At 38.4% G+C, this 23,747-nt stretch overlaps 2 protein-coding genes across 7 annotated transcripts in view; both read right to left on the reverse strand.

The window, feature by feature from the left end:
- The window catches only part of LOC145222423 (deleted in lung and esophageal cancer protein 1-like), a 63,916-nt gene that overhangs the window by 26,202 nt on the left and 13,967 nt on the right, over positions 1–23,747 (reverse strand). For 3 of the 6 annotated variants that reach the window (XM_080088539.1, XM_080088536.1, XM_080088543.1), the window contains exons 20-31: positions 23,185–23,359; positions 22,404–22,607; positions 21,395–21,540; positions 20,447–20,570; positions 19,949–20,075; positions 19,125–19,283; positions 18,281–18,448; positions 17,400–17,584; positions 16,125–16,266; positions 15,212–15,354; positions 14,138–14,290; positions 13,254–13,418 (exon numbers count right to left, since the gene is read on the reverse strand). In XM_080088539.1, the coding sequence (XP_079944665.1) occupies positions 13,254–13,418; positions 14,138–14,290; positions 15,212–15,354; positions 16,125–16,266; positions 17,400–17,584; positions 18,281–18,448; positions 19,125–19,283; positions 19,949–20,075; positions 20,447–20,570; positions 21,395–21,540; positions 22,404–22,607; positions 23,185–23,359 (1,891 nt within the window). The remainder of the gene's footprint in view (positions 1–13,253; positions 13,419–14,137; positions 14,291–15,211; positions 15,355–16,124; positions 16,267–17,399; positions 17,585–18,280; positions 18,449–19,124; positions 19,284–19,948; positions 20,076–20,446; positions 20,571–21,394; positions 21,541–22,403; positions 22,608–23,184; positions 23,360–23,747) is intronic. The other 3 variants (XM_080088542.1, XM_080088541.1, XM_080088540.1) reach the window with 3 other exon arrangements.
- Positions 375–13,247, reverse strand: LOC145222265 (uncharacterized). The gene is made up of 3 exons (XM_080088352.1): positions 8,754–13,247; positions 5,989–6,460; positions 375–4,163 (listed from the first exon to the last, which is right to left on the reverse strand). The coding sequence occupies exons 1-3, from the start codon at positions 10,871–10,873 to the stop codon at positions 2,430–2,432; spliced, it is 4,326 nt and encodes a 1,441-aa protein (XP_079944478.1). The 5' UTR covers positions 10,874–13,247; the 3' UTR covers positions 375–2,429.

Here is a 23,747-nt window from a genome sequence, read left to right on the forward strand (position 1 = left end):
AAAGTCTCGTTTAGACATGATAAACGTTTACCAAAAAAAAGAGTACCCTGTTATTTCATTCAAATTTTAAAGCTGTTATTTCCTGTTATATCTCAGAGCCTCAAAACTCAAACAGGTACAAACCTGTTATTACTCAAATTGATTCCTTTCGTGCTTGCGGGAAAAACTTGAGTAAGAGATGTTAAGCCAGCCCCGTTGCAGTATGCCCAAATTCCATTGCACGTGCATTTGCGAGGACATATTTGTGGTGAAACAGTAGTTGTAGTAGTGGAAAGTGGAATTTTCCCAATTGTTACACTAGTTCCTATAGTTACGGATTTTAAATCCATTTGTCTTTGCAGTACAGAGCTTGCTGTCGTTTGCATGCCATTGGCTTCCGTTGTATTGCTTGGTAAAGTGTGGTTTAGTCCGTTGAGGCTAGTAGTATTAAGAGCAAAACTCATGGGCACAAACAGTAAGATACATAGAATATTAATCGGCTCCATAGCCAAGCATCTATAAGGATTCACGCATTAAGGCGTTCAAGCTGCAATATCAAATAATAAACAAGTTAACCCTCAAATGTCTTGAAACTGCGTATTAATAATACGCAGTAGTTTCAATGCAAACATACCGAGCTTGATTCTGTGTACAGTACTGAAAATGTTTCAAAGCCCTTTCAATTCGCAAGCTTCAAATAACAACCAAGAGACTGCTGTGGTGCAAATTAAGGACACTATCACACACAATTAAAGGCATTTTCTCAGGTCAAAACAAAATTTTTAGTTAGTGTTCACATATCACTCGTAATAGAAAACCTCATGCTAGCTATAAACAACAAACAGTGGTCATTATAGGGTAACATCGACTAAACACCACGTGGCCCCTCCTCAACAATAAACTCAGCAAAGCAACACCACCTGTGTGTTCGCAAAGACAAAAAACAAACAAATGCACAATAGCGGATTGGACTGCAACAGACTTTGCCAGACAAAACAGGATACAAGCCATCACCGGGCTTGCACCTGTTCGACCGAAAACATCTCTGTATGATGATATCATGACATACGTACAGGATATGGTGTGCTGCTGCCCAGTGCATAACACTTTACGCGCACAAACAAGGGTTAGGTCAGAAACCAAAATTGGTCAGGGCTGTAGTATATTAGGATAATCTAGTGTAGAATATTATAATTTTTTGGTTATTCCAGCCACTTTATGAACATAATTGCATGCAGGCCGAAACAAACAATTTAAATTTGGTGGTTTGTAGTGAGCAAACAGTTGGAACAAACTATCAATTTGTAAAAGAATGGGTCAAACAAAGCCGCTAGGTTAAACTTTAAAGCGTACATGAAATCAACTTCAAAACAGTAGAGGATTGAAATTGCATAGAAAATAGCTAATGGTTCCAGTAAAGGACTAGTAAAAACCCTACGCCAGTGCGTTCCGAGCTTTTTTCCCATGACCCACACAAAATATCCCCCAAAAAACATCTCCCTTATGGTGATGTACATGTTTTCTTATCATTTAATTAACCTAATTTCCATTCAGCCCAAACTCCACTCACGTTCAAACAAGCTTCCAACGAACGATGCACAACAAAAGCTTTGAGCTAGGCATCAATCTAAAAATCTAACCCTAAATCAAATGGCCACCAGATGGATGTACGCACCGCCAGGAAGCACTGTCGTGCGTTAATGCATTACAGTTAAATGCACCACAATAGTGTGGTTGTTTGAAACACTAAACAACGCAAAAATGTTCAATAGTTGTCGGGATGTTTGTATGTGGGTCCTTCAAGCAGAAAACAGCATTTAGTTTGTTTCAAAACGACAAAATGAAGCATCAAACCTTGTATATCAATGTGTTCTGTATTTGCATTACGTTGCATAAACGTACTTTGTTCATTACATTCCACTTAACGTAAAGTCGGAAAGCATTTACAAAATACGACAATTTCACTATTACCACAAAATTAAACAATGGTACTTACTAGGCTGTAAACCAACAGAGGTCAGCATTGTTTTTTTTTACAAATAACACTTCGATCATTCGGCGCGTTTGTCGCAATGCGATCCTACGTCACATCCTGCTGGGGTGACGTCACGCGATTGTCGCAAATTTATGAATGGCGCAAAAGGGTTCCAGTTAATACACACGACTAAGTAGCAGAACAAACGTAAATGTATTCAAAACAAGTTGTACACGTTTGGTAATATAGGAGTTTCAAAGTCATAAAATACACACATTTTCCTTTTCCTTGACAGAAAACACGAAAAAGTGTGAAAAAAGAGTGCTACACGCATTTTGAATTAAACAAACAAATAAATAAAAAACAATATTCCACTATATGTTCCGAAATAGACATAAAGCTGCATTTTCAGGTATACTTTCTTGTTGGTACCAAAACTAATTAAATAGTGTAAGAATTCAGAGAGAAAATAAGATCATATAGCCTCATAAACATTTTCGTTTTCAATATCCGACACAGTTGTAACATAGCTTTGTTTTGTAAAGTCTTTTGATTTTTTAAGATCAGATTCACCGACTGATTTTGAGTTCGGTATAACATAAGGATTCGTTTCCACTTGGCCATTGCAGTCGCTTTTAGCCTTGAACTGGCTAGGGCCAATTTTTTCGTAAGTTTCAGCACTAAATGCAAGTGATCCGTATTCAGCTATAGGCAATGGGCTGGTGTTGCCTTGTAACTCTGCTACATCTGTTGGTAAACGACCACGTGGGGTTGCTGTGCATTCAGCATATACACCGATGTCCGGTTCTGGCTTATCTTTCGCATTGTTAATCAATTGATGCAATTTAGAGCATTTTCCTTTTCTGTACATGACAATTGCAACAAAAGTTATAAACAGTAAGGTCACTAATACAAATACAGTCGCTATGATCGCTGCTAAGTTGGTGCATTGGCGGTTAAATTCCATTGGAACGGAGATGCTCCTTTCTGATTGGTCGCAAGTGACACAATAGCCATTGTGACGACATTGTAGTCCCGGTCTTGCAGTTGGTGCAAACAGAACAGCATAGGTACTGAGTGTTTGGCAATCGCAAGAGATGTGCAAATTGCTTATAACTATGCGTGCGCTGTGAAATTTGTTCGTGTTTAGCTTTGTGATGTTAATTCCCGACAAATCAATACTTTCAAGGTTGGTTAGATTAGAAATAAAGTTCTGATCAAAGTAATTGACCGGATTGTAGGAAAGGTTAAGTATAAGAAGGCTGGTCAAATACAGTGGATATGAAAAGTTGGTTATGTTGTTAAAGCTCAGATCCAAATGCTGCAAATATTGCACTGTATCGCTTAACGAGGAATATGGAACTTCAGTTAAATCGTTGTCAGAAAGATTTAAAGACCTAAGGTTTGCTGTGTCAGCAAAAATACCATCAGGTAAAGATTGAACAGATGAAGTAGAAAGCTGAAACCTATGCAAAGCGTTTAGGCCAGTCAGCATGTTTGAAGAAACAGTTTTCAAATTCGTCCCACCAACCAATAATGTTGTTAGGTTTTTTAAGGTCCCAAAACGATTGCCTGGAAATGTACGCAAGCTGGTCCCTGTTAAATCTAAAAACTGTAGACTTGTCAACTGCGTAAAAACAACAGATAAAATTACACTAATTGGGTTGTTGCTTATGTTTAAGTACCGCAACGACGAAAACAGTGATCTTCTTCCAAGAGATGTAATAAGATTGTTACTTAAGTCAAGATATTCCAGTTTAGGGAGGTTGTACTCTCTTGTAAACGTTGGCCTACCTGCGATTTGATTGTGACTTAACGAAAGTCGCTGCAGAGATAACAAGCCTTTAAAAACAGCGAAGTCAGATTTGCTGGACATTTTGATCATATTGTTGTCTAGTAGCAACACTTTAAGATGCACAAGCGTTCCTAAGCGTGTACCAGTAAGTGATGTTATAAGGTTGTGGCTAAGATCTAGTTCTTCAAGCATTGTCAGTGCAGTAAAGGTAAGACCCTCTTTAGAGATGTTGTTTCTTGATAGATATAGGTGTGTTGTATTACTCGACAGATTAACTGGCAAAGCCTGAAGCTCGGTATTCACGCAACTCACAGTAGTTGTCATAGAATGACATTTACAAGTAATTGGACAGGTCTGGGTTTTTTCAAACCAAGTCAAAAGTAACACAAGTCCTATGTATAATAACGAAGCCATCTACAACACACACCAAAAAATATAGCAATTAGTTTTTTTTGTTCACAGGTATAGTGCTACAGTGCGAAATTTGTTATTAATTTTACATTCGGCAGCCGTTTGTTTCCCGGTGTTAAATCAATTTTCACACTGATTTGGAACTTTTGTCAATTTTGGGCCCATTTATATATGCGCTGTTTACAACTAGTTTGCAAAAAAAAAATAACGAGAATCTTTTGCCTTTTCTAAAAATATCTAGCATATAAATTACCATAGCGCGTCCCACTAAAGACAGTATAGAATAATCCTTCGGAAAAATAACTGATATGATACTTTCGTAAAAATAACTCAATTCCATATACAATCAAACTTCGGTCTTTTCGCATAAAATAGCGTAAAAATTACCATTCATTCAATTTACTATAGCGAGTTCTACGAGAGGTAATAATGCCTTAACCTGACATGCCCTACTCAATCACCTGTAGGGTACAGATCGGTGTTTTGCACCTTGCAAGACGCATTGTCTTAGTTTTGAATCACAAACTTATGACGCAGGACCACGCTAAAGTGAATCATCGCGGCTCTTAGGGTTTTATATTGTTCAGTCCAGATGGCCCAGTTATGTGTTGTGTTCCGGCAAGTAGGCTATACCGAATCTTTAACGAAAAAGAAGTGCAGTAAAAGCCCCATCCAACTTTTGCCCTTCTGATTGACATTAAGAACTCTAATACGAAGCTTCTGATTGGGATACAAATAAATGTGGTCCGAAACAGAGATACGATTTCCTTAAGTGGACATGTGCATTAAATATCATGGGTTGTGTAATGCCAATGGTCAAGCGTTTTTAGCCCTGTACTTGAAACGAAGTCATTTTTAAGGACTTCAATGAATACTATATTTTCCTTACAAATAACCTTACAAATACTATATTTTCTTTTATCCACGCTTCAAACGAAATCACAAGCAACATGGGCATTTTATAACGCAAAAAAATAGTGAATTGCTTTGCAACAAAACGTTATAGGGTAAACCGGTCACGACTTGCGAAACGTGACACAAATCCCAGTCGCGAACTTCACAAGTGAAACATATTTGTATAAAGTCCTCAGGCCACTTTTACAAACAAGCAATTAGCCAATTTTGAACGTGGTCAAAAAGGTGGCTGGCCCTCTTTTTAGTCACAATGGCCAAATTTTCGCCAACGTGGCTTTTCAAGGCGGCCTTTGCGAAAAGACGCGGCCGCAAAAAGGTGGCATTTTTTCAGCCACATTTGTTGCCAGTTTACATGGCAATTTAAGCCATCTCCTTTGGCCTACACATGTCTGATCAGCAAACAGTTAAGCTTCTTTGCATTTTGTGATTCCGAAGTGATACCAAATATATTACAGTTTTTATAAGCCAAGTTCGTTGTAACTAAAACATGTGTTACGCAATGCACAGTTTCAAATATTCTGAACAAGAAGGTTAAAGCCACCAAGTTGCATCCCTTCTGTTGGTTTTATTCACCTGACGATGACAATGGAAACTGTCGAAAACGTTTTGTTATTTTACACGCAAATACTGTCTCTGATTTTTTTGCTCTCAAAACTTTCTATTTTGAAAAACAAAAACACACTCGAAGCTGGTAAAATTGCTTTTTCAAAAAAATAACACGAATTGTCGCTCGAAAGCGGACCAACATTTTTTGTAATTTTTTTTCTGACAATCAACAACAGAAATAATATCATAAAATTCGTAATAACTATTTAGGCAAGCCCTCAGCGAACGATTTTCTTGAGGCTTCGTTGTACGGTGGAGGTGGAGTTTCAAGAGCGTATGAACAACTGGGAGTCATAGTCTCATCTACATCCTTTGCCGTATCACCTGATCGCCGGGAGTTTTCTGGAAAGTCGAGCTCGACGCAGGCAAGCCCTTCTTCTGCAGAACACGGACCAAAGTTTCTAGACGAAAGATGAAGGCTCTCGGGACGCTGCTGCCCATTCAACTTCTTGTTCTTCTTTTTAGTTTCATAAGGTGGTAAATCATCCCATATTGTTCCACGTTGTGCTGGATCGAGCGGGGTCCCAGCGGCGTAGGCTCCGCGGTTCCGAGCGACACAAACTGAACCAGTCATTACAGCAGCGCTGGCTACAAGTACCGGAATCACCAGGAGAAGCATCAGCGGGTTTTGCGTTACTATATACGGCACAAGGCAAAGAACCGTTGTCACTGCGACTGCTAGTATAAAACGAAGTCTTGCACTGATTGAGAAAAACCAGGCACATCTTTGCGGGGTTTCTTCAAGATTGTGACTCTGTAAAACTCTATTTTCTCCAGACCTGTTTGAAGCCATGTTACTTTACCAATCTCAAAGTCCAATGTCAAAGCTTATTTCCACTTAAATGTCTTAAAGCTATCATAAGCGCATAGTTTGCATCAAGACGTCCCTTGGTTACTATCTACACGAGTGGTATAGGCTGAAACGCACGCCGCTGTACAATTACCGCTGACATTTGGACAGCGCGAACGTGATTGGCTAATCCTAGCCACGTGTCTTGTGGTTCCTGGTATACCTGAGCTCGTGTGAGTTTTCCAAGACGTTTTAAGTTGTAAAATACGACCTAAAAGGTAACGACTTATTCAAATCGTGATGAACTGAGAGTCAAATCAGTGTATATTCATTTGCATGTAGCGTTGAAGGCCCTTTAAGAACTTGGAAAATAACCGTATGCATATATGTTTTTAAGGCAACAAATGTGCAGTTTTAAACGCGAGTTTTAAAGACAAGTTTGTTATTCAAAAGATCACATCAGGTTGAAAACCGTCCAAAGCACTGCATCGAGTAGTAGGCTATAGTATTAACTATTCAACACAACAAGGAACGTGTAAAGTTGAGGCGACGCACAAACTATGACGTCATCGAAACTGAAAGGCCCCGAAAAGTGTGATAGGGTACACGTGCTGTGGCTTTATGCAAACAAAAGGCGTACCTTACAAAAAAGGTCAGCAAGGGACCTAAAGAATCCCTTGTTTCAACCGTATGGCAATTGTACAACACACACAAGAAGCCGATAGTTCAACTCAAGGTAAAATAGACATAAAATTGTGTTTTTGCGAAACCTTAGGACATGTAAAGTTGTTTTTTGCCTTTCTTGTTCAGCGCTAAAGGGTTATCTACAAAACTGTTGCATTTGTCCAGCACACACAAAGTAGCAGACAGTTCAAATACACTTTAAATATACCCAGAAACATACATAACATTATGTTGCCGATCTTTATATGTGAAATGCCATCTTCAGCACAAAATGTTATGTGCTATAAATGTTGCATTTACAGTTTAATCCAGTAACAATCCAGAAAGAATTGGTGACATTTCCGTAAATTCTACTTTTTCTACAGTTCCGAGTTTTGCGCTTTTCGCTTTTTCCGGGTCTTCCTTTAAGCGCCAGACTTTTATCGATCCATTATTTATTTCTGCACTGTTTGTTCTGTCTTTGTATGCCCATAACAATACAACAGCTAACATTACAAATCCAAGCGAAGACGGTATAAATCCAACTATCACTCCCAAGTTGCTTTCCATGTGCAAACAGACAGCTACAACTATACACATAGCGAGCAAAGCAAAGAAAAATCGAAGCCATTGCATTTGCCTCTGCAATATTTCGTCGTTATTTTGAATCAGTTTTTTCAACTGTTTGGTCTCTTCTTTTTCCCGAACCCACCTGAAACAACGCATTTCGCAGACAGCAACTGGTGTTTCTTTCTTTAGAATCAAAAGCTTAAAACACAGTAACAGCTTTTAACGCCGAATAAACCTACAAAGACCCAAAAAGAATCACTATAAGCATCATGTACTTAGCTCTCAAGTTTGTCATTTAAATCAATCAACAGTACATTAAGTTACTTTAGCCATTTTTCGCCAAATATAGACATTTGTAAACCTAATCTCCATATATACAACACAGTGTCAAACTTAGTCATAATTAAGTTGGAGGCCCAATAAAACAAAAGCAACAAGCCCTACAAAGTCAACCACGGTGGTCGGGCGGAGTTTGCAGTACATCAACAAACTATGGCACGGCATTATTTAAGCACGATTTCCCCTCACGAATTGATACTACCCGTTTGCTGGGCATCAATCGGACATCAACCCTAGTAGATAGCGAATCAAATTCCCCCATATATAAACATTCAAACTTAAACTGGAAAGAAAAGTTGCGGAGTATTTGATGTCGTTTAAACAGTTGAACACTGAGAAACAATAAAAACCCAAAACTGCAGTGCTTGAAAAGCATTTTCACTTCATTATAAATTACTACATATCTAAGAATTCTTATGCATTTGCAAAAAACTTTAAGTCAATGCTATAGGCAGGCAGATATAATGTGCAAGAAATGCAGTTCGATAAAAAATGTTTACCCCCAAAACATAATAAGGATAAAAAACTTACATTAAAGCGGCAAAATCACAGCGTACTTTTATTACAAATTTAAAGACGTACAATAGCAAAATAAAACAAATAAAAATGTTTGAACACGAAAGGTTGGAATAATAATATGGAATACGAAAAAAAGATGATTTTCAAATCGTTAAAAATCAAATACACAACACGAAAAAACTTATCCAAGCGGTTCATATTCATTGACTTTTTCGTCCTCAACGGTTTCGTTCAAGTCCATATAACTCGGTTCTAGGGCTTTTCCATCTTTAGGGGGCATAGGGGTGAGGTAGGGATTATACTGAGCGGACCCAGGGGGCGGGGATTTTGTTTCAGGATAAGTCTCAGGCATTATGTACGCGTTATACGGGGACGCCTTCTTAGGCACTTCATACACATGACTCTTTTCAGTAGCAGGTGCTTTTACATCAACAGCAGTTGCGTAATTTGATGTCGACTGATCCGTAGCTATAGCGTATTCATCCTTGGCGGTAGCGTATTCGTTTGTTTGTTCGTCAGCGGCAGAGTAAGCATTACCAGGGCTCGGTTTGGCCAATGCGTAGCTTTGCTTTTCGTCAGCAGCCATTGCGTAATCACCAGTGACGTCATCGCCTGTCGCCATTGCGTAATCGTCGGACGCATTGGTGGGCGGTGCGGGGCCAATAGTTCCGTATTCGTTTTCGGTTACAGGGTGCCCGTTAACGTGATGTTCTGGGTCAAAGTAGATGTTGGTATCACCGCCAGAAGGTGGAGCACTTGGGGTGATGGGAATCTCACTGTCACCTCGCTTGCGGAAGAACGAAACAAAATAATCTTTACCCCGCTTGCGAACAATTACTATGACCACGATAATAAGGATAAGCACGATGATCAATACAACGATAACCGCAACTATAGCTCCAACGTCGTCGCTAGGTGAACAGTCATCGCAAGGGGGCGGCAGAGTGGGGCAGGATTCAACTAGAGTCTCATATGTTCCTTGGGCTTGGTTCAAACATGAGATACAAGACGTCTGCCCTTGACAAACCACGGTCAAAGCTTTAATACTATTCACTGTATCGCAATTGCATGTAATTTGAACACCAGTGACTTGTAAACTTGGACTCTTGACCACATTTTGACTTCCAACATTAACAAGGGTAAGGTTACTTCCTGAAATGTCGACAGATTGTAAATTGGCAAGATTAGAAAATGCGTCTGAAGAAATGCTCTTGATTGGATTCAAAGACAGGTCGATGTAAGTAAGACTTGATGAAATACCCAAGTCTGTCAGGTTTTCGATTGCGTTTTGACTAAGGTCAATTGATTCAATGCTTGGCAAATTGTCTACAAGGTTAGGCGGAAAGACTGAAATGGAATTTCTGGCCAGGGAAATATCAGCAATGCTGGAATGAAAAGATACATCTAATGTTGACAACTTGTTTCCGTCCATTATCAGCGTTGTTAAAAGCGGGGTATGTGATAAATCCAAGTTGAAAGAAGTCAACCTATTGTCACTTAAGTCGAGCTCGGTCAAATTCTGACAGTACATTAGGAAATCCACGTACAAGAAAGACACCTTTGTTCCGCTAAATTCAAGGGTTTGTAGAGAAGTTAGGTCTTTGAGAAATTGCCCGGGAACAACTTCACTGGTCCCACCACCTATACGCAACTCAGTAAGCGAGGAGAGCTTGATCATGTAGGTCTTTCCGAACGTTTTCAGTCTCGTTTTGGTCATGTCTAATGTCCGCAGATTGACAAGTCGATTGAACGACTGCGCCGCAACAAAGTATAAATGGGTCAAACTCAGATTTAAAGTAAGTAGCGAGGGTGGAAATGCATTGCTGTAGATGCGGTCAATTGGGTTATTGCTGAGGTCAAGATGTTTAAGTTTTTCAAGCTCAGTAAATGTCCAACTGTAAATCGTATTCTCAAGCAGGTTATCGCTGACTGAAAGCTCCTCTAAAGCTATAAGTCCCATAAACACATCAGCGCAAAAATCCACGTCTTCTATCCAGGTGTTACCGTTCAGTTTGAGCACTTTCAGTTTTTCCAAGCCCGAAAAATGGCCACGTTCAAAATGCGAAATCATATTATGCGAGAGGTCAAGGATCACGAGGTCAGGGTAAAGATCAAGGGTCGTAGGGTCAACATCGTATAACAGATTGTCCGACAAATACAGTTCTGTGGTTGTTTGAGGAACGCCAGTGGGAAAATCCATAAAACTTCTTTTGTTACAGTCGACCACTGTTCCTTTGCAAGAGCACGCATCAGGGCATGCGTAAATTCCCAGAGTTACGGCCAGAATTAAGAAGTAGTAAACCAAAATCATGTTTTTTTGCTACAGTATTAGCAAATTTGGTAAAAATTCATCTGTAGAAAATGTGCCATCTAGAGTTAACGCGTTGTGTTACTTTTTTGCTATTTGTTTAGGTTTACTGCTATTCTTACGCGCATCATACAAGATGTTAACATTTCTTATCATACTGTCTTTTCGGTAATACAAAAATCTTTCCGCTTTCTTTACATATGTCTTAGCTTCTTTAGGGTGAATGCCTTCAAACAAAGACGACCTTGATGTTTTTACACTAGCTGAATGCTTTTACAAAGGCGACAAATTTTATAAACACTTCTGAGGTCTCATGTATTTAAATGTACAAAAACCTTAATGCATTAAATTAAATTTCTCAGTTTTTTTGTATCCCGCTGGTTTCTGTCATACAATACATTTGCACACAACGAGTTTGCTTCATTGCTCTGATGGTGCACAACTGCACATTGTGCTGATAGGCAAAGCGTTAGCAAAATTACAAGTTATTTAACTAAAACCAGTACTTAAAACGGTTGGACGAAAAACTACAAATTCTGCAACCTGGTGGACGAAACGTTTGTGCAGCGTTTTCAACAGTTTTTCTGCAAACACAATCACGAACCCTTGTACAAAATGGAACTACAACAAAGACCAGTTGCCGCAAACATATCTAAACCATCACTCAACAACTCTACTGACCTTAGAAATTTACAATTCAGGCCAGCTGGGCGCAAGACAACAAATTAAACAACAAGACAACAAGTGAAACAGTTCTACCTTAACTAGTCACCCTACGTCACCGCACGTTTGTATGACTCATCAAGATGTGATCAAATTACTTATGACACAGTAAGCATTGCTTTTCTTTTCAGAAACCTTGAGTCACTCAGTCTACACAAACACCTTATAGGGAGCCTAACGTTAAGCAATACAGGTCAACTTAAGTTTAGTGTATAATGTAGTATATGGTCGCATTGTTTGTGATTAAGATTGGTGATGTTTTACGTACGTCACGATTTTGGATAGGGTTTTGAAGTTAACGCTCTGTAATTGGAAATGTACGAGCGTGCTATGCGACTTGTCAAGGGTATATTTTAGTACATTGCGTGTGATTAGAAATACAAAGCTGCAATGTCATTATAACTTCGCTAAAATTTGACCACGAACTACTAAAAATCAAACAAGTAAGTACCAACAGAAAGCAGAAGTAATGTTTATGAATGAAGACATTTTCGTGCAATTCAAACCAGCAATAAACTCTTATACAAGTACAAAGAGTTCTTTCGTCCTCTTTGACCTGTGGCGTGACCAGCCGTTGACTAAGACACCATACCAGGAGTATACTGACCCTCTCACCAAGACGCCCGCCGTGTCGGGCGTCCAGAGGCAAGAGGTTCACAAATATTAGACAACGACGGCGCAGCCGGGAGTGCAAAGGCAAGGCCAATCGCACCCGTTAATGGCGTGTAGCCAAGTTTTGTTTTCCTCAGCATAAAAGCCTCGAAAAGAAATATAATTTACGTTCTTTGGATTGTAGACAAACAATAGGAGGAAGTACCTATTTGCTGCAACAAACCTCCTGCATGAATAACACATAGTAGCAAACCGACACACGGGCGTACGATTTACTTTTCATGGGATATTTCATCCCATTTGTGTACAAAGCTAATCGACAACGTCACAAGATAAAAACCTGAAAGAATAATTGAAAATATACCCAACGAAAACAGAATGATCAATAACAGTGTGCAAAGATGCATATGGAGAACTTCACTGACATACAGTGCAACGACAACAAATATATAGCTTTAAAATTTGTCCAAAAAGACTTTGAAAGTCCTTCACAAGAAATTGAAATAAAAATAGTCACACTGGTATGTGGGTTTATTTAAGCTAACAAAAGCATGACGTAGCTTTAAAATACAACGATCATTGATTTAAGTATGTACTAAAAACAAGCACTAAAAAATGGTAAAACAAAAATTATTGCATGAAGTATTTATTACTACCATGGAAGAACACGAACCATAAAAAAATGATCGCATTTTCGGTTTATATGTATGTTAATTTGTAGACTTGACTTTTTCAGCTTGCTATACTTGTTTTTAACTGAATGTTTAACAGAACCCCGAATGACCTTTTTTCTAAACATCAGACTCGGAATAAATTGTAAAAAAATAAAATAGTAAACTCAAACAAACGCCACATTAAAACAAATAATGAACAAAAATTAGCAATAGAAATATAAACCCTTCTATATCTCTTTACCTAATCAGTCACTTTCCAACGACCAATACTCAAATGGTCGAATGCTTAAAAACTTTAACACTACATTAAAACCTAAACGCAACAAAACCTTCAAGCATATTTTCTACGCTGCTTGTAAAAACAAACGCCAAACCTTGAGATTAGATTGTGGTTTCAATGTGTTTCGCGGGAGACATTGGCTCTTTCCTGTAGAAGTCGGGAAGAAGAAGGGATTAGAGAGAAGGAGGTTGAAGGACAGAGATGTCTCGGTGGGATTCACGAGAGTGATGGCTTGGATCTGCACGCTTTCCCGCATTTCCTGGAAACAAAATATAAGGGATTTTATCCTGATCCGAAATATTTTCACAGGGCTACATGTCTATCAATGCGAAAAGGGTATTATTAGTATGACTGATTTGCATATAACTTTTGCATGGAAAAACATTTTAGAAACAAGCCATTTTAGCTTAACCCAGCTTAGCACTGGCGACAAAGTTAGCATCTCGTATTCTGTACATTCGTATAACTGCTTTTTGACCATATGTTTTTGCATGTACAGTATTAGTGATCTTAGTACAAGCATAAATGAAATATTTGCTAAATTATTTTTTTACATTGCAGTAGGTTGCATTCAAAGACAAAAGTAACTAATTTTAATCATTATTTCTTTTTCATATTTTACTATTTTTTTGACGAAAACATTTATTTCACAGGTTTTATCGATTAAATATCTCTGTGTGGTTCTAGGTGCAGCAGTGGTTCAAACCTGGCGTTGGCGTTTAAAACTGTGTTGGTGTAACAGACCCCCTACAAAGTTCTCTTCAGAACTTCGGCTTTTCCAAGCCCCTTAGGACCGACAAATTTGTCTGGTTTAAGTGAAGTTTCGTATTAACCGATGTCGAAGAGTTCAACCCTTACACATTACAAATCATTTGTACCTCAAGTTTTGTCCAAATTAGGCAAAGATCCGGATTAAATGAATCCAGTTAAACTGAGGTTTCTGTATAAAGAAGCGAAAAACATCCATCGCATTGTTACCTTGATTTCAGGATGAAAAATGTTGCTTAGCGGAAGATAGAATCTTGATCCTTCATCATCGTCATCTGTCTCCACTTGCAACATCCCAGCTTGAACGAATGCGGTCAATTCGAGACGCAGAGGAGCCTTGTCAAGTCCATGCACGCGCTCAAGCTGATAAAAATAAACAACAATTTTAACTTTTTAAGTATCCCGTATTTGCCACGGTTGCATATTGTTAGTGTTTTAGAAAAACAACATTTAGAGAGCCAATGTGCATAACCCAGTATTGCTCTTCTAGCAGTTTATTATAAATAATCGACGTTTCGACATCCCATAAGAGTAATACTGGTTTATACTTTATGCCTGGCAGCAATAGCTTATGAACCAGTGTGCATGTTTAAACAATATACAAATAAAATTCATAGACAGGTATTCAATAATTTTAGAATTTGTGGCATTAAACAAGGTTGGTGAGAAGTATCTTTTCCAGCTGTTACTCCCAACAAACTGGACTTCCGTTATCTGGCTATAAAAGACCATACTGCATATCTCTTGTCACCAGCTGCACTAATGAGACCTTGTAAGTCAAAACAGTGTGCACTGTGCAGCTTACTCACCATGTGATGACTTCATGCTTTTATATTAGAGGATTTGTATTTACAATGTACCTCGCTTCTGCGCACCTTTTTATCCATCGTTTTTATGCGACGGTTGTTTCGCACCTTTTTATCATTCGTTTATGCGACTAAAGTGTATATAAACGGGTGTAACTGATGTGGCCTTCATATCACTGATGATGGCATGAGCATTTGTCGAAATGTTTGAACAATAAGGCATGTCGCTTTTTACGTCTATTTGGGCCGTTATTTTCACCATTAAACTTATGAACAGATCCGTATATATAGTGTTCTAAATCATTTTTGTAAGTTATTGTCAAAATCTTATGGAACCAAATTATCTAACTTCTTTCCAAGTATTCATATTCAATAGCTTTAAACACCTGTTAAGCGAGTTGTAGCATAACGGAGTATAATGAAAGTAACATAAACAAGCCAAACACTGCCTGTAAACTTAGCATCTCGTCTCCCGTACCTTGCCATCAATCTTGCGTTGCTCCGGTGCATCGAGAGTCATGAATCCGTGTGAATATGCGCGCCATTCTTTTCCATGCCTTCCCTCAGTAGCACGGCTCATAAGAGGATGGAAAACTGACGTCACGATCACGTGATCGTGGGCTGCAGAAAAAAATGGACGAGAGTTTTTCAAAACCGATTAAATAAAGTTTATTTTTGGAAAAGATTTTTTAACTTTCAAATGAATATCAAACAGCTTTATCGGCCTATTCTTTCGATGCTAAATATTTTTTCAAAATAATACAGCGAAAATCAACATAGACTTATAACCAGAGTTGCCATACCGTCCTTATTTCTAAGATTTGTCCTTATTTTGAAGGGCAATGTCTTAGAAAAACATATTGTCCTTATTTCTAAGAAATGTCCTTGTTTTTGACTTAAGTCGTTATTTTGTCTTATTTTTAACAATTACTAGTCAAATCCCTGTTACAAGTAACAGTAAACCTCGACCTGAGCTGTCGTAAGATGCATGAAGTATTTTGTACGAACCAAGAAGTTACTGGAATAGGTTGTTTCTGCCCAAAAATGGCCTGTGATATGTCAATGCTCGTATAAATGCAAAGATTTGTTCAAAAACGTTTGTTTCGTTTCGTATAAAGTTTAATTTTTCGGTGGTCCTTATTTTTGGTTCCATGTTGATGGCAACCCTGCTTATAACTGAGATCAGCCATAAAGCCTTCATGTAGACCAGCATACTAATTTAATTATTACAGTACGCCAAGCCTATTGAAGCCGGTGTCCCAAGCATTTCCATGTAGCGAGGCGTGGGCTAGAAAAAACTAGCCTGCGGTGGGATTCGAACCCACGACAGTCTTCAATAGGCCTGCAGTACTGTGATTTACACATGTTTTAACAATGTTAAAAATTCATACCTGGCACAATAACTTGCGGAGGTTGCATATGGAAAGGTCTTTCTGACTGCTGACCGAAGTGGGGTTCGATTTTCACTGTAACAAGTTTAGGTAGTTTGCTGTAAAATCCCTCATTCGAAGTTGTTCGAGCACTCAACTCCTGCTACAAAACGAAAAGATAATCTAAGTCAGTGGTTCTCAACCTTGGCCCATGGCCCCCAGAGAGGCCACGTATTCAGGGGGGCCACGGTAGTAGGCTGACTACGAACATCCACCAACAGTCAGTGAGCTATTTTGTTTCTGGAATTAAGTATGTGACAAATGATTTAATTTTCTAATTTAATCGACTATTTCCCCCACTGTTTGTCCATATTAAGGTTTACTTTCAGCAAAAAATATCCAGATAGATGATGGACTTTACAGTTTAGTTGAGTTTGCTACATACATTTCTTGGTAGAGGGCCACATATCTTACTGGGTTACTTATAGGAAGCCACGAGGCCCTAAAGTTACTTTTAAGGGGCCACGGTGCATGAAAGGTTCAGAACCCGTGATCTAAGTACAACAAAATAGACTCTCTGGCTTAATAGGAATATCAACAGGCATAGGATATCTTTTAGATCAGTGCTATACCCAAACATTTTTTTATTGCATGGCCAAACATACAGTAAAAATCGGTTTATGGCTTGTCAAATTTGGTCAAGTTTAGAATATATTTGCAATTGTACGGCAACAGCCACTTATGACAGCTTATTTCATATAATACTATAAGATCAAGTCTAAGTATTTTGCATGGGCCATGGCCCAAAATTCGGGAATTGGCCTTAACAAGAGTACAAAACGAAAAAAACTATTTAGTTTTTTTCTGATTAATGTAGACTTTTAGTAAGATACAAAACAAGCGAGTCACAATGTTGTGAAGTAAAAATAAATTCTCAGAACAGTGATCAAAGGGTACTTTTAGCATAAGAAACGAAAGTGTGGCCCCATGATTTCGGCGTCTAACAAAACAAAAGTATACCACCGCATTTTTGTGTGTTTCACCGCCCTTTTTGCCTCATAACAACTTTGTGTTTTCAATTTGTGTTATAACCCTGATGAAGGTGTCTCGTATGTGACATCGAAACGTTGGCATATTATAATATAAAGACTGCTGGAAGAGCTTAAAGTTCGTTGAAACTAAAGTATATCTGTTGCTGCACTTCATGACAAAATCAGACAAAGGGGTATCTTACATTTCCTTCATACGGCCCTGTCTACACACATACGACACTCTTAAATTATAAAAAGTTCTTACTTGGGTTGACGGCGTTTCTAGGGGTTCATTATAGGTCATCTTGCCAAGCGATTTGGTCACACTGACCTTGCTGCGGCCTTTAGTAACCTTTAGTGGGAAGACGTCGCCAAACCAGATATTGAGGTCAACGACCTTGCGGTCATCGGGTTCAGGGTAGTTGTAGGTTTTCCAATCAAGGCGAATATCTAAAAAACAAAAAGGTAACAGAATTAGTCAATGAATTTGCATAAAAAGCCTGTAGCTTAACCTACAGTAGTTATCACCATTTTTGAAATCGGGGCAAGCAAAAAGTTCGTCTTGAAGGTAGAGCTACTAACACCATAACGCAAATGACAACCAAAAGTCGATTGGTTATATCTCCAAAAATGCTTACGGTTAGGGCTATTAGGGTCGGGGTAAGATATTAGCACTTAAAATTCAATAAAACTAACCCAAAAAATTAGTTACTAACGTAAAAATTTTGAAAACTTATTTCCCAACCCAACCCATTTATAGCCGCTAAATAAAAAAATTCAGCTCTTTACGCCCCCTAATCTCCCGAGGTTGTTATTTACGTTATGGTGTTAGTAGCTCTACTCGTCTTCAAAAAAAAACTTCCTGTTTTGTTACTTACAAAACTGCGTTTTTTTTTCGCTGTGATAGTTATGTTATTTTACGAAAAATATAACTTTGGGGTTGGTAAAGTGTAACAACGTGCTATATAATGCATTGTAACGAAACTATGGTGTCGCCAAAGACAGTTGTTGAAAACCGTCCGGCATTTTACCCACGCCGATATGGTAACCCTAGCCTAGCTGGCATCTTCAGTTTCTAATCAAATAGGACAGAAACGAAAAAGTTAAGTTTAAAGCGGTTGGATGTGAATCTAGTAGAGTTCTCACCGCACGAGCTTCGATTGTTGACTCTTAGTTTCCTAGCAACGCTTGCTCCTCCCTCGAGATGCGTCCCGAACCTCACCACTGCATCTTTGTCCTCGTGACTTGCAACTTGGAAGCTTAGAGGACATCCGGACACATTGAGTTCAACAGGGATTCTTTTATCTTCCAGACCTAAGAGGAAGTTAAAGTTTTTACGCAAAATTAAAAATATTTACAGTTTTATGTGAATTTGTCAAAATTGATTTGATACGAAAGCGCTTTTATGGTCTAAAGCCGTGTGATATAAAGACGTTTTCGTTTTTGCACCTAACAGCTCGTATGGATAAAAACTTTGGCTTAGAAATAGGCGATGTTAGTCTGTTAGGTACCAAGTATGTATACAATTGTGATACTTCTCTTTCCAAAAGGCACGTTGCTACTCGATGAATATGGTAGTATTTTAGTTATTTTTGTAAAGTTTAATTGTAAAAGAAACTAAACCTGTTCACAGGGGTGAAAAATGCTTTTACAAAATGTGCTTCACTATCAAAGTTATTAGGTTGTTTGTTTTTGTACAAATATTCAGGAGTACACGTTCAAGTTAGGGTACTGTGTTGTTCTTTTGTATGGCCAATTCCCGTCGTGCTGATATAACAGCCCGTTATGTGCAAAGCGTTACCATAAACGGAGTATATAGGCAAAAACTTAATAAATTCAAAAAGATACCAAAAATCTGGTGCATTTAAAGATGTCTGTCACGAATAAACAACACGATGACGTCATCATCGAATAAACAGCACGATGACGTACATATATTGATGACGTCATTTAATATGACATCACATTAGCGATTGTGTCAACATCATACCTTCAATGTGGCACGTAAGTGTGTCTTTGTACTCTCCCCACATATCAGAATAGGCCGATACAGTGATTTCCTGCGACTGATAAGGGCCAAGAAATCCACGATCGGGTTCAACGAGAAACGCAGCACCTCGTCCGTTCTCCAACATAAGCTTGGCGTTGTCTGTTACAAAAAATGGTTTTGGGTAAAATTTTAAACTTTGTTTTCAGTGGTGTTAGTGGTTCACAACTTGTGGTAGGCGTACCGCTGGTAGTACGAGCTTTTTAGGTGGCACGAGAGTAGTTTTCTGTTCCACTCAATTTAAGTTTGATACAAAATTGCTACTTAACTGACCCATCTGTTTAACCCTGGATTGGGGCAAAACTTGTGTATTGGACATCTGTTTCGAATTGCAACTTTGCTAGTTTTAGAAATATGCTAGCCTAGTCAAGAAAATGGGTCATTTCTTGGACTACTAATTTAAACAGGGTGTAGGTGGTAAGCAGCGATAGAAAAAATCGTCAGGTAGTACGCCATTAATGACAAGGTCCATTAAAAAAAATAGCCCTAAAAACAACAACATGTGTTTACTGCCGTAAGCCACACGTGGCTATTTAGTTGATAAAAGTATGTGATATGTTATGAAATTTTATAGGAGTGCTAAAAACGACAGACATAAAATGTTGCTATACAGTCGAATTTAATCTGCCAGTGTGGTAAAGACCAATCAAGACAGTTTCTACAATTGTGATAAGCCTAATACTAAAAGCTTTGATTTGAGAGTTTATGATTAGAAATTCAGTAAAATACAATACATTGAAATTTTAAGGAAATGGGTTTAAATTTACCTTCTTGTGCTTGCTGAGCAGTCTTTGCTAACGGATCAGCAAGATTGGGAGTACGTCCTAGCATCATACGACGGGTTCTGTAACTCTTAAAGTCCATTGAAACCTGTCTTGTAGACGCGTTGTGACACTGTTAAAATTGGAAATAAAGTTTCGTGTACTGGAAACTGCAAAACGTTTCTCGACATTTTTTGCAGATCAGTTTAAAATTCTTAAAAAAGGTTCTTTAAGCTTGTGAATGCCTAATTCCCTAATACAACAAAACATTTATAGCTATTGATCGGAAAATTTATTAATAATAGCTGGTTATGCAGTAGTGCAAAAGCGCAGGCTGGCAAGTAGTTAAAAAGTACACCTTGATGTTTATACGGCATCAATATGAATGTTATTTGCCTAGATTTTTCTATTTCTAATGCTTTAAAAAGCGCTAAAATGTGAAAAAAATCCCAACAGATTTAAAGTTTCATTATGGACTGCCTTCTAACTAGAACCATTTTTTACCGGAAAGTTTTCGACTTCGGCAGACCAGGGAGCTCGTATTGCTGACAAGTTGGTAACCACAACGTTTGACTTTGTAACTTTTCTCACTCGAACTTCGCCACCAAATTCCACTTTCAGTTCTTTGCTGCAATTTGAAATAAGCAGACTTGGCATAATAAACTTCCATAAACTATTCCAATAAGGTATTAAACAGTAAAACCAACAGATAATAAAATGTTTGGTTAAACAGCATTAGTCAGTTTCGGGTAAAGGAATTTATATTTCGCCTATATGGCGTTTTTTTTTAAAAAAAGTGTTACGAAAATGAATGTTTACAGTCACTTAAAACAATGATAATTCAAGACATTAAAAAAATAGCTATCTAAAACGTTTTCAAAATACCAGACTACGTGCGCAAACTCCCAACTCAACAATTAACCAAAACAACTTGTCTGATATTTTTCTTGCAACAGTTTAAATCAGGAGTGGGCAACCTTTGTCACTGTGCGACCAAATACAATTGCAATAATCAGGTCGCGGGCCGCACCTTCATATGACACAAGGTGATTTTACTTCGTTGCATAGCAAAAATGCCTTACTACAAGTAAAATTCGCATTCGATTCTCGCAGCATATTGTCAGGTCGCAGAAAAATAGCACCAGGCGCACTAATCTGCTCAAAAACATATAATAATTGGACTCGTTTGCCAGCACATTTAAAATCCAGGTGTCTCTGCGGGCCGCACAACTTTTATTCAAGGGCCGCATGTGGCCCGCGGGCCGCAGGTTGCCCAACCCTGGTTTAAATCAAACTTTCAAGTATACAATAGGTAAAATTTGCGCAGTATTCCATAGACGAAATTTATTTTATTTTTTTATTTTTTACGAAATTTTTGAAGTCCCTCGTTTTAAATAAGTCCCTCCAATAAGTTAATTGCTTATTTAAAAACTATAACGTTATACCACTCACCCTTCTGTGCCAGGAGTCGCGTAGTCAACTGAGAGATATTTTACATTAGCGTAGAAGCCAAGCACAATAGGATGGCTCATTCCTTCGATCTTGCATGGCACGTAAACAGCGGTCACTTCCCCTGTCACGTGACTGGTCAGTGTCACCTAGGCAACACAATCACCAGCGTTAAGCCCAAAGGATTGTTTGGCGTTTTAGCAATAAGTTTATATGTTTTCAAACAAACGATGTGACATATATAGCCTTTTTTGAACCAGTATTTGCTATACTCTATCATGAAGGTTACAGATAACAAATCCAATGCAATTTGTTAAAAGCCTTTTCAAACCAGACCTGCAAACCGGGCGCCTTCCCGGCCATGTTAGTGGTTCATTGCCTTAATCGTGCCTAAGTTTACTTTCGTATCGTAATTTCATGTTATAAAATCTTTCGAGCCAAGGTTCAGGCTATACAACTATGTTGCAAGTGCAATAGTTGTCAGGAAAACAGCCAGTGATAAGAAGTTACCTTACGACAGATATACTTTACCAAGCAAGCGACCGATTTCCACATTTAGAGGTTCTTAACCGAGGGTGAATTTCACATTCTCTGGGGGCAGTGCTTTTTTAAGGTGTTTTGGGGGACCAAAACGGTCCCCCAAATTTCTCCAGCGGTTTCCCAAAATTTGGACTTGCAATTCGGCAAATATGGCTATTTTTGGGTATTTAAATGAAACACTTGCGGTCTCTTAAAACTACTTAGCGGTCACCCAAACCAAACCTTAAAAAAACCTGTCTGGGGGTATGTTTTGGTAAGCAAACTATATTTAAGGTATACGGGATTATTGTATTAAAGAAACTTGATGGCCTTACTAACCAAAAATAGTATTATATAGTGACAAATCAAAGAGCAATAGTCCTTTAGTAAAGCCAAAACTGAAACCGAATGTTTTTTGAAATATCTTCACATCTATAAAAAGTTGGAACCTTTCTACGGTACTAAACGTGGTCTTGGCACAAAAAGGTTATACCTCGATGGTGCGTTCCTCCCGTGGTGCTAAAACTCCCTTGTCAGGTGACACAGTGACTTCACAAGAGTTTGCCTGCTTGCCTAGTGGCTTTGAAAAGGTAAAGGCGGTTGGGAATAGAGTTTGGTTGATGATAACGGCCTGAGCAGACTTGGGCACCGAAAGAAAAGTTTCTTGCAGTACCAAAGTGCATTCAGCGAAACAAGCCTGTAACATAATGGAGAATACATTTTATTAAAGCTATAGGCATGTTTTTTGATAAAAACATTTAGTCTGAATAAAAGTAAAAAATAGCCTCTTACCATTTTGGCAAACTGTACTTTTACTGAAAAATTAACTATTCGCATTTATTGTGACATGAGTAATCGGATTCATTTTGTGAAAAACCTATGTTGCTTTTCACGATTATATGAGTCAGCTAATGCAAGGGTGTGCCTGCGGCCAGTTGACTGAAGGTTGTGCGGCCCGCACAGACGCTTGGATTTTAAATGTACTGAAAAACGAATCTAAATATTTTTGAGCAGATCAATGCGCCTGGTGCTATTTTTCTGCGACTTGGCCATATGCGGATCAAATCAAATGTGAATTTTACTTGTTAACTCGATCTAATTATGGTAATTGTATTGGGTCCCACAACGCGAAAGGTTGTACATCTCTTAGCTAATAGGGCTTATTAATTTATGTATGAAAAATTATTTTTTAATCTAACAAAAACGATATACAAACACTTTTAACTGTTTTTATCATACTTGCGCTTATTAAATCTTGCGTTTTTTTGGCTTACCTGTTGGGTTTGAACTTCACCTCTGACCGCCACACTTGAACTTTGACCTCCATCGACGTGCAAATTGATCACAGTGTTCAGAGTGGACGCAGCAGTTGGCCGGAAATGGACTTTCACTTCCTGTTGACCAAGTGGCGGTAAAGTTCCGCTGGAGGGCCAAGTGAGCAACTCTGACCTTTAAAATATGATTTCTGTATTTCTAACGGTGTTGTATTGTGGCTACACTTAAAAAACACTATAGCTACAGTGAATGGTATAACTAACATTTTTAACGGTGTAGCTGCAGCGCGTTTAGCATCTATCCCAGGGGTGGCCAACCGGTCAAAGACAAAGAGCCACTTTATTTACTATGTTATCACAAAGAGCCACATTTTTCAATTGGGTTACCACAAAGAGCCACATTATACTCACACACACAATTTCGCTCGTACAGACCACGATCCTGTCATTTTCAACAATAAATGATTTGCACTGTCTTGCACATCTCTCTCAATTCAACGAATTGCATAAACAAAGACGTGCGATGAGATTCATGTCTGGTTTGGTACTAAAATATTTTTTTT

The sequence above is a fragment of the Phallusia mammillata genome, chromosome 4 (genome assembly GCF_965637545.1).
Source record: "Phallusia mammillata chromosome 4, kaPhaMamm4.hap1.1, whole genome shotgun sequence".
NCBI classification, from domain to species: domain Eukaryota; kingdom Metazoa; phylum Chordata; class Ascidiacea; order Phlebobranchia; family Ascidiidae; genus Phallusia; species Phallusia mammillata.